General features: G+C 39.3%; 1 protein-coding gene and 1 long non-coding RNA gene across 2 annotated transcripts; both read left to right on the forward strand.

Annotated features, from left to right (window-relative positions):
- On the forward strand, positions 1 to 1,986 carry LOC306832720. Its single transcript, XR_013780259.1, has 4 exons — positions 1 to 93; positions 246 to 388; positions 910 to 1,013; positions 1,131 to 1,986. It is a non-coding gene; the product is annotated as an uncharacterized lncRNA (long non-coding RNA).
- Positions 1,987 to 4,959: 2,973 nt separating this feature from the next.
- LOC306832710 (CD209 antigen-like protein C) lies at positions 4,960 to 10,019 on the forward strand. The gene is made up of 7 exons (XM_079357611.1): positions 4,960 to 5,036; positions 5,216 to 5,311; positions 7,442 to 7,561; positions 8,224 to 8,340; positions 8,493 to 8,635; positions 9,157 to 9,260; positions 9,466 to 10,019. The coding sequence occupies exons 1-7, from the start codon at positions 4,982 to 4,984 to the stop codon at positions 9,611 to 9,613; spliced, it is 783 nt and encodes a 260-aa protein (XP_079213737.1). The 5' UTR covers positions 4,960 to 4,981; the 3' UTR covers positions 9,614 to 10,019.
- Positions 10,020 to 10,282: the final 263 nt, after the last annotated feature.

Consider the following 10,282-nt stretch of genomic DNA (forward strand, 5'->3'; position numbering starts at 1 on the left):
CTGCAGGATTATCTGCCATTGAAGCCAATCTGAATGTCAAACTCACTAAAATAACCAATGAGCTGGAAAGACTTCCGTGTTTGAACACACAGAGTGAGTCCTCCTCCTTTTTTTAACTGCTCACAGCTATCTGTTAGCATCAGAGACAGTCATGCACACATCTATCCACATTCATTTGACAGAGTGTCTGTGCATGTTTCTTTGGTTTCTGATCTTCAATATTTGATGTTCGTCATGTTTTACAGACAGAACTTGTCCTGACGGATGGAAGGTGTTCGGTTGTTCCTGTTATCTCTTCTCAACACAGACTAAGACTTGGGAAGGAAGCAGACAAGACTGCAGAGACAGAGGAGCAGATCTGGTGATCGTGGACCGTTTTGGAGAACAGGTCATGTGTTCTTTATAATTATTCTTGTCAGAATCAATGTCGTGTTTGATAAATAAAAAAGCCTGCTTCTCTACAGAAAGATTTAAAAAGTTCCACTGCCACCTGCTGGACTGAAATATAAACTACAGTGTTTTTATCGACATGTTGACGTCTGAAAACAGAAACAGAAAAGGATGCTGTTCCTCTCAGTGTGAGATAAAACATTTTCATGGATGATTAAAGATTCCTGGCTCAACTTCTTAGGTTGTAAAATCTCAAACTGCAGATGAATGTGGAAGAATCACATCCCTGATGAATGATTTCACATAATGCACCTGAATAAAACTTTGATGCTCATACTTCAGTTTGAATACAAACAGCAACACTTTGTATCTCTACTAAAATAAGAGTTTCTTCTTCTACTGACCTCTCTGCACTTCATCTTTGTTAGGATTGTTTTTCTACATGATGTCAGATTCATCTCTTCAAATATTATACAATTAAAGCTAAATAAATAAATACAGGCTCTCTACCTTCAACAGGAATTCCTCACAAACAACATCGGGGCTAGTAGTTGGATTGGTTTGAGTGACAGAGACAACGAGGGCACCTGGAAATGGACGGACGGCACTCCACTGATTCAAGTGTAAGAAACAGTAAATGATTATCACTGACTTCATTTGAAAAAAAAAACTGAGAACTGTTTAATTTTATGTATTATTTTTCAAAGTGAAAATTTCCCAATCATGTTGAATTCTTGCAGGTACTGGGGGACAGGTGAGCCAAACAACAAAGGAGGAGAAGACTGTGGTCATCTTTTCACTAAATTTACAACAGAGAAAAACTGGAATGATCAGGATTGTGATAATTCCATACGATGGATCTGTGAGAAATAGAGGAGCAGTGATTGAATGTTGAAATGACTCATTTTGAGATTTTTTCCACTGTCTGTTATTCATATACAAAAGCTTAATGTGCTTTATTATAATTCTTAAGGATAGAGTGACAACACTTTATAATAACAATCATTAAACAGTAAAATGCTTAACTTAGTGGTTACTCTTTATTTGACTTTAAACAAACCATGACATGATCATTATTATTTATAGTTATTAGTTAAGCTGATGTGTTTATTACTTTGTCTTTTTTATTGTTTCACAACATGACATATGATATCATGGGATTAGCATTAAATCACATATGAACACATACAAAACATTTAAAACGTAACACAAAGTACAAGAGTGAAAAAACACAACAGGGAGAACTAAATGAAATAAAGCAGAAAGGCTCAGTCTGCTCCTACATGGGTTATTGATTTTACAAACTCATGTACGGTTCCCTGCAAGACATCAGACACACTTATTTATGGGTCAGACGACCTCTCATGAGGAAGAATTGCAAAGGACCAGAACGTAGTAATAAATGGATGTGACCACATTAAATGATAATATGTGCCCACTCCAGTTTTTCCGACATGTTGCAGAGCATGTGTCATCATATTTACTCTCTATTTCAGGAGTCACATTGAATTTATTAACTATCTCATATTGTGTTTCAGGGGAATTTTGCTTGTCACTGTAACTTTTGCTAAATGTTGCTAAATGCTACGCTCATGATGGATGAACTCTTTGTGATATATCAATGAGTCAGGTCTTTGACCGGCTTTTGTAAAGTGTCTGGAGATAACACTCGTTATGAAGATAGATAGATAGATAGATAGATAGATAGATAGATAGATAGATAGATAGATAGATAGATAGATAGATAGATAGATAGATAGATAGATAGATAGATAGATAGATAGATAGATAGATAGATAGATAGATACTTTATTGATCCCGAGGGAAATTCAAGATGAATTAGAGTTATACAAATAAAGACTGATTGATCTGTCTGATATTGTGATTTTGTTTATATTATATAAGTCTTTGTTCCAGATCATATCATCAAGCTGAACACCAAAGTCCTTTTCCCAGCATCTTTCAATGCAGAACCAAGATTTATGTCATGAACTTTTAGACTTCCAAGAAATAACACTGGGGTAAGACCACCAGGGCCAAAGATACCCTGGGGTCTAACCTTTGACTTTTCCTCACCCTTATCACCATCACTCTTCACTCACTCAACATCACTATGAAACACCTGATCTAAGTTACATCTTATAGAGGATGAAATGTCAGAGTCTTCATGTGAAGGTTTTAAAACACATCTCCATCTATTCTGATTCTGTATAAAAGAGGAAGAGTAAAAAGTGAGCCTCTCAATAATTGTTGCTTCTCAAACTGATGAAATTCAAACTTTAGGTTTTCTGGATCTCAGGAGAATACAGAGAACAACATTCAATTTCAGTAATTGCTAAATAATTCATAATTGCACAAAATGTAGAAAGATAATGATGTGATATTTAGAAGACTAAATTCCACATACGTTCACAGCTCACAACCGTTTAAGTAGCTATTATGTCATTTTCTCACCAAAAAGGCCCCTCAGATCTAATCATCAAATGTTGTGCAATAAACACAACGTGCTAACTGAACCACAGACACCACTGTGCGTATCTGCACATTAAGCTGGAGCTCAGTTTGAATGTTGTAAGTGATGAACTTTCTGACAGTTGAAATAAAATTCTGAAAGCTGAGGCGTTGTTGTGTCGTTGAGGTAACATAAATCTGAGCTGATAGCCATTGATATGAGGAGTCCCTCAGGGTTCAGTTCTAGGTCCTATATCATTTAAACCTTTGCATCTTTATTTGCGGCTAACTGTTCAATGTTTCTTGTTCAATAACTTTTTATTTCACTGCTTTATAAATGTTTATTTACTCAGCCACTGCACTTTAACAATCTATTTATTCCTTCACTTCTCTAAAATTGTACTCATCTAGTCACTGCACAACAATAAGTGGACCTCCATCCATCCATTCATCCATTTTCTGCCGCTTATCCAAGGTCAGGTCGCTGGGGCAACAGTCTATGCAGAAACGCCCAGACAGTCCTCGCACCAGACACTTCCTCCAGCACTTCCAGTTGGACCCCAAGGCGTTCCCAGGCCAGCCGAGAGACATAGTCTCTCCAGCGTGTCAAAGGTCAAAAGTCTACCTCGAGGCCTCCTCCTGGAGGGACATGCCTGGGCATCCAGAACCGATTCCCAGGCAGTCATTGCCGGCAATGCACACCATGCTCATCCTCTGGTCATACAGGGACTGGAAAGCCCTGAGCAAAGGGCCCCGGATCCCATACTCTGGTAGCACCCCCCTCAAGATGCCACGGGGGATAGTTGAGTGCCTTCTCCAAATCCACAAAGCACATGTGGAAGTGCTGGAGGTTAGGCGAACTCCCATAAACCCTTGAGCAGCCTATGGAGAGTGTAGAGCTGGTCCAGGGTTCCATGACCGGGAGGAAAAGCGCTGTTCGACTAACAGCCAGATCTTCCTCTCCAGTATCCTGGAATAGACTTTCCCAGGGACGCTGAGGGGTGTGATTCCCATGTAGTTGGAACACTCGCCAATCTCCGTTCTTGAAAAGAGAGACCACCACCCCGGTCTGCCAGGCCAGAGGCACTGTCCCCGACCTCCAAGTGATGTTACAGAGACGTGTATCTCATGAAAGCCCCTGCACATCCAGAGACTTAAGATACTCAGGGCGAATCTCATCCACCCCCGGTGACTTGCCACCGAGGAGCGTGCCAACCACCTCTGTGACTTCGGCATGGTTGATGGACGAGTCAACCTCTGAGGATTCAGCCTCTGCTTCTTCAGTGGAAGATGTGATGGTGGGATTAAGGAGATCCTCAAATTATTCCTTTCACCGCCCCACTACATCCCTAGTTGAGGTCAGCAGCTCTACATCCTCCACTGTAAACAGTGTTGGTGAAGCACTGCTTCCCCCACCTGAGGCGGTGAATCGTTTGCCAGAATTTCCTCGTGGCCGTCCGAAAGTCCTCCTCCATGACCTCCCTGAACACCTCCTACGCCAGACTTTTTGCCACCACAACAGCCCGGGCTGCAGCACACCTGGCCTGCTGGGACCCGACAGCTGCCTCAGGAGTCCTATGAGCTAACAACGCCCAATAGGACTCCTTCTTCAGCTTGATGGCCTCCCTTACTTCTGGTGTCCACCTACGCGTTCGGGGATTTCTGCCATGACAGGCACCAAGAGACCCTGCAACCACAGCTCAGTGTAGCTGCTTCGTCAATGGCAGCGGAGAAAAGCTCTCCTGGAGGTAGGAGTTGAAGACTTCACTAACAGAGGGTTTTGCCAGTCTTAGTGTTTTTTCACCTTTGTGTCAGTTCATTGTCTCATTTTGTATTTGTCTCTCTGTTTGCGCCTGTAGTTTATTAGTTTTGGATATCAGAAGTAAGTTTTTGTTCTGCTGCTGTTTGTTTCCTTGTGGCTCTCTGTTCTCTGTGCAGTTGGGTCCTCCACCCTGTTTTTCAATGTACGTGACGATAGCTGCCAGTTTTGCATTTCTTCACCTCTCAAACTGGTCACTCCCTTGCAATTAAAAAAAGAAAACACCATCAAATTTGAAACTCAAATAAGTTTTCAGCCATCAAACAGCCCACACTGCAGAGGAGACCTTCGAGTAAACAGCTGGAATCTTCCCTGTTAACGATGGAGAACGTCTACGCAAATGATGAACCTGAAGCTCCTTCAACGTCTCAAAAAGGTAAAAGTGTTTGATCAGACCGAGTTGTGCACAAACTTTTACCTTATTTTTTAAAGCATGAAAGGATAACATGAACGTGTATAGCACCATGAATTGGTGCTCTATAACTATTGATTTATTGGAAGTTGTCAAATTTACGACGTTAACTGTTGCTCCTGAACGCTTCTTTCTGTGTTCAGGTCCCACGAACTCAAAGAGAATCAGATCTGCTGTTTGGTTTCTGGTGATCCTAAGTTTTCTCCTTCTGGCTGGTATCATCGGCTTCACCGTCTACTGTGAGTGAGTTGTTTAGAAATCGTTGTAGATCAGTTTTAACATGATATTTTCAGTGGCTGCGTCTGCTCAGAGAAATGTACCCTCTTAGGTTGTCTTGTTTTTTTCTCTCGCTTACCTTTGTCAACATTTTGTTTTGAAAAGCACAATAAGACATGACTAGAAGCTAGAAGTCAAGATGAAATAAATATTAAAAACAGATTAAAAAAATATATTTAAATTATAAAAGAAAATAAGAGAGCATAACCATAGGAGGGGGTAAAAACTAGAATTAAATAATAAAAACTGCTGACACATAACAGTCGAATATAAAAGCAATAGCAGCAGTAAAAGAAACTGAGCTCAATAAAAAGAGACAAAAACAAAAGATCGACTTGAGTCAGAATAGTAGAAGAATAAAATCGGCGAACAGGAAGAAGATGATAAAAGGAAATAAGAAGACGACATCACATGAAAGACAGTTTATAAAAGAGGGTTTCAAGATGAGATTTAAAGGAAGTCTGTTTTTGTTAGCTTCATGTAACCGCGCTCAATTGCCCTTCACAGCAGCCGGCTGGTTCAATAAACCCCTCGACTCTACGTCGTGTGTAGTAAAGAGCGACCAGAAGCCCCCAACCGAGGATCTGAGGCTGCAGGCTGGCTCATAGGACGTCAGTGTGGAGATGTTGTGTGAAAACATGAAACTAGTTCACATTTCTTTGTAACACATTTACATAAATGCAGCAGCTCTGACAAACAAACAGTCATTTTATTTCTGTATGTTGACCGCAGTATTTTGCATGTGTTGTGGAATTTTTTCCATTACCAAAGAGTGAAAATAAAGAGTGAGAAGATCTATTTAAAAAGGAACCCCAAGATCGATCTGGTCTCAACGAACATTTATTCGAAGGCAAGATAAGCGTTCGAAGACCCCTCTCTCACACGGTGAGGAGAGAAAGAGGCCCCGAGAAAAGGCAAACATAAAAACTTATACTTTTCCATCACATTACACAGATCACTCCCCCATCACGCCACATAGAGCCACGGCCCACCTGGCAGGGCACCATCTATCCCCTAGTGTGAGAAAAGAGACTACATGACTATTTACCATCTCCCAAGGCTGAGAAGGAGATGGAGTCCAGTGAGAAAGATCCTGGGTGACTCTTCCCACATGTACAGAGTGTGAGAAACAGAATAAAGGGAACAAACTGATGGGAAACAAAACACCCAATATGCTGTGAATGTAGTATTCTAAGACATTTCAGATACATTTCATATGACAGATTCTATGAGACCTTCGTAGTACACATGGAGTAAAATTTTCCATAACACATGTTTCCTATTAAACAGGAGTCAGTGAATGGTGGTGTTGTTATCATTTTGAGGGGATCTTTCCTCAACAACAGACTTAATCTTGTTTGGAATCTTGTAATGTATGTTCAGTCTCTGCAATTATTTTCTTTAGATAAAAATTATATTTGCCACACATTTTTCAGATAAATTTTTCCTTCAGATTTATCCAGAAGTATCCGGATTTCAGCTGTGGATGTTGTTTCTTTTTTCTAAGGAATATTACTTCTTGTCCTGTGCAGGTTCCTCTGAACTAGTGTAATGTAAATTGGATAAATTTACCAACCCTATCTTTTAATTCAACTTACTCAAGCCTCATAGTTCTGAATTTAATGAAACACCTTTCTAGCATTTTCTTGTCTGGTCTTTTATCTGGATGTGTTCAGTGATAACCCTGTAAAACTAAAACGCTCAACAAACACAGTAAGTAAACTTGTGTTTATTTATTTGATTTTATTCTGTACAGGTGCATTTTCATGATAATTACATATTCAAATTCACAAACCACATCCATCATATTGCTAAAATACATGCAGATGCACACGCACATACATACACACACACACACACACACACACACACACACACACACACACACACACACACACACACACACACACACGCACATACATACACACACACACCCGCACACACACATACGCATGCATAAACACACAAGCTGTTTAAATGTGTTAAAGGGAGATGTAAGCCATGAGCTCAAGACTCCAACAAACTTTAGTCAGTAATAATGTGTAGATGCATGAGTTCTGTCCATGTACAGAGACATCTTTTATTGATTTCAGATCATGTCTCAGCCCACCATGACAGAGGGAACCTGCTGTCCTCCCTGACTGACCTGCTGAATGCCAACCGCAATGAAACGACTGAAGAGCAGCAAAGACTTCAGAGTTTGGTCAAACAGAGTGAGTGCTCTTCCTGTGTGGTTACTGCTCACAGCTATCTGTCATTTTATTTCTGTATGTTGACCGCAGTATTTTGCGTGTGTCCTGTTAAACAGGAGTCAGTGAATGGTGCTGTTGTTATCATCATCAATTTTCAATCTCTGCACAATTATTGTCTGTAGATAAAAATTATATTTTTCTGACAAATGTTTCCTGCAGATATATCCAGAAGTTTTCAGCTGTTGATGTTGTTTCTGATTTCTAATTAATATTGCTTAAGCCTCATAGTTCTGAACGTAATGAAACACCTTTCTAGCATTTTCTTGTCTGGTCTTTTATCTGGATGTGTTCAGTGATAACCCTGTAAAACTAAAACTCTCAACAAACACAGTAAGTAAACTTGTTTTTATTTATTTGATTTCATTTTGTACAGGTGCGTGTTCATAAATGTGTATTGAAATCAGGTGATAATTACATATTCAAATTCACAAACCACATCCATCATATAGCCAAAATGAAAAATGTCCTGACTCCAGAGTGTATTCAAACAATGTTATCAAAACACTACTGCCACACACACACACACACACACACACACACACACACACACACACACACTATAATAATACTTTGTGGATGCATGAGTTCTGTTAATGTACAGACTCATCTTTTCTTTATTTCAGGCCACGCCTTAGCTCGTCATTCATCCGCAGAATTATCTGCCATTGAAGCCAATCTGAATGTCAAACTCACTAAAATATCCAACGAGCTGGAAAGATTTCAGTGTTTCTTCACACAGAGTGAGTCCTCCTCCTGTTTTTAACTGCTCACAGCTATCTGTTAGCATCAGAGACAGTCATGCACACATCTATCCACATTTATTTGACAGAGTGTCTGCGCATGTTTCTTTGGTTTCTGATCTTCAATATTTGATGTTCGTCATGTTTTACAGACAGAACTTGTCCTGACGGATGGAAGGTGTTCGGTTGTTCCTGTTATCTCTTCTCAACACAGACTAAGACTTGGAATGAAAGCAGACAATACTGCAGAGACAGAGTAGCAGATCTGGTGATCGTGGACAGTTTTGGAGAACAGGTCATGTGTTCTTTATAATTATTCTTGTCAGAATCAGAGTTGTGTTTAATAAATACAAAATCCTGCTTCTCTACACAAAGATGTAAAAAGTTTCACTGCCACCTGCTGGACTGAAAAATAAACTACAGTGTTTTTATCGACATGTTGACGTCTGAAAACAGAAACAGAAAAGGATTCTGTTCCTCTCAGTGTGACATAAAACATTTTCATGGATGATTAAAGATTCCTGGCTCAACTTCTTAGGTTGTAAAATCTCAAACTGCAGATGAATGTGGAAGAATCACATCCCTGATGAATGATTTCACATAATGCACTTGAATAAAACTTTGATGCTCATACTTCAGTTTGAATACAAACAACAACACTTTGTATCTCTACTAAAATAAGAGTTTCTTCTTCTACTGACCTCTCTGCACTTCATCTTTGTTAGGATTGTTTTTCTACATGATGTCAGATTCATCTCTTCAAATATTATACAATTAAAGCTAAATAAATAAATACAGGCTCTCTACCTTCAACAGGAATTCCTCACAAACAACAGCATGGGTTTGACTTGGATTGGTTTGAGTGAGAGAGACAACGATGGCATCTGGAAATGGACGGACGGCACTCCACTGACTCAAGCGTAAGAAACAGTAAATGATTATCCCTCAGGTTTAATTCATGCACAAACACCACTGTTCAGATCCATCAACAGATATTTTTAATGAACAAATAATTGAATCCTAAATCAAAGATCAGACATGTTTTATATGAAGAACAAAAACATGTTGGTTAAATCAAGTCAGTGAAGCTAACAGTTACATCAATATTTTTTTTACTTCTTATAGGTACTGGGCGGACGGTCAGCCCGATAACTTTGGTGGAGATCAAGGATTTGGCGAAGACTGTGGTCAAATCCTCTCTGACAAGGAAAAAGAGAAGAACTGGAATGATGACAATTGTGGTAGATCCAGATTGTGGATCTGTGAGAAATAGAGGAGCAGTGATTGAATGTATCATTTCCACTGTCTGTTATTCATATACAAAGGCTTAATGTTGTAAGAATTGCAAAGGACCAGAACGTAGTAATCAATGGATTTGACCACAGTAAATGATCACATGTGCTTACTCCAGTTTTTCCAACATGTTGCAGAGCATGTGTCATCATATTTACTCTCTATTTCAGGAGTTTCAGGAATTTATTAACTATCTCATATTGTGTTTCAGGGGAATTTTTCTTGTCACTGTAACTTTTGCTAAATGTTGCTAAATGCTACGCTCATGATGGATGAACTCTTTGTGATATATCAATGAGTAAAGTCTTTGACCTGCTTTTGTAAAGTGTCTGGAGATAACACTCGTTATAAATTAGAGTTATACAAATAAAGATTGATCTGTCTGATATCGTGGTTTTTTTACATCATATAAAACTTTGCTCCAGATCATATCAAGCTTTTCCCAGCAGCTTTCTTTAATAGTTTTCATCGTCTCATCACTCATAAGCAGCTGGTCGTAGATATAAGTCATCACCTTCTTAGTGAGTTTCGTCTCTCAGAGAATGATACAGCGCTACGTTACCATTGTGTATATAAAAACATTTGTGCAAAAATATAATGTACCGGATCGGGAACAGAGTAAATGCTGGTCATTCATTTGCCGTTCGTT

This window comes from Symphodus melops (genome assembly GCF_947650265.1).
Source record: "Symphodus melops genome assembly, chromosome: 12".
NCBI classification, from domain to species: Eukaryota; Metazoa; Chordata; class Actinopteri; order Labriformes; family Labridae; genus Symphodus; species Symphodus melops.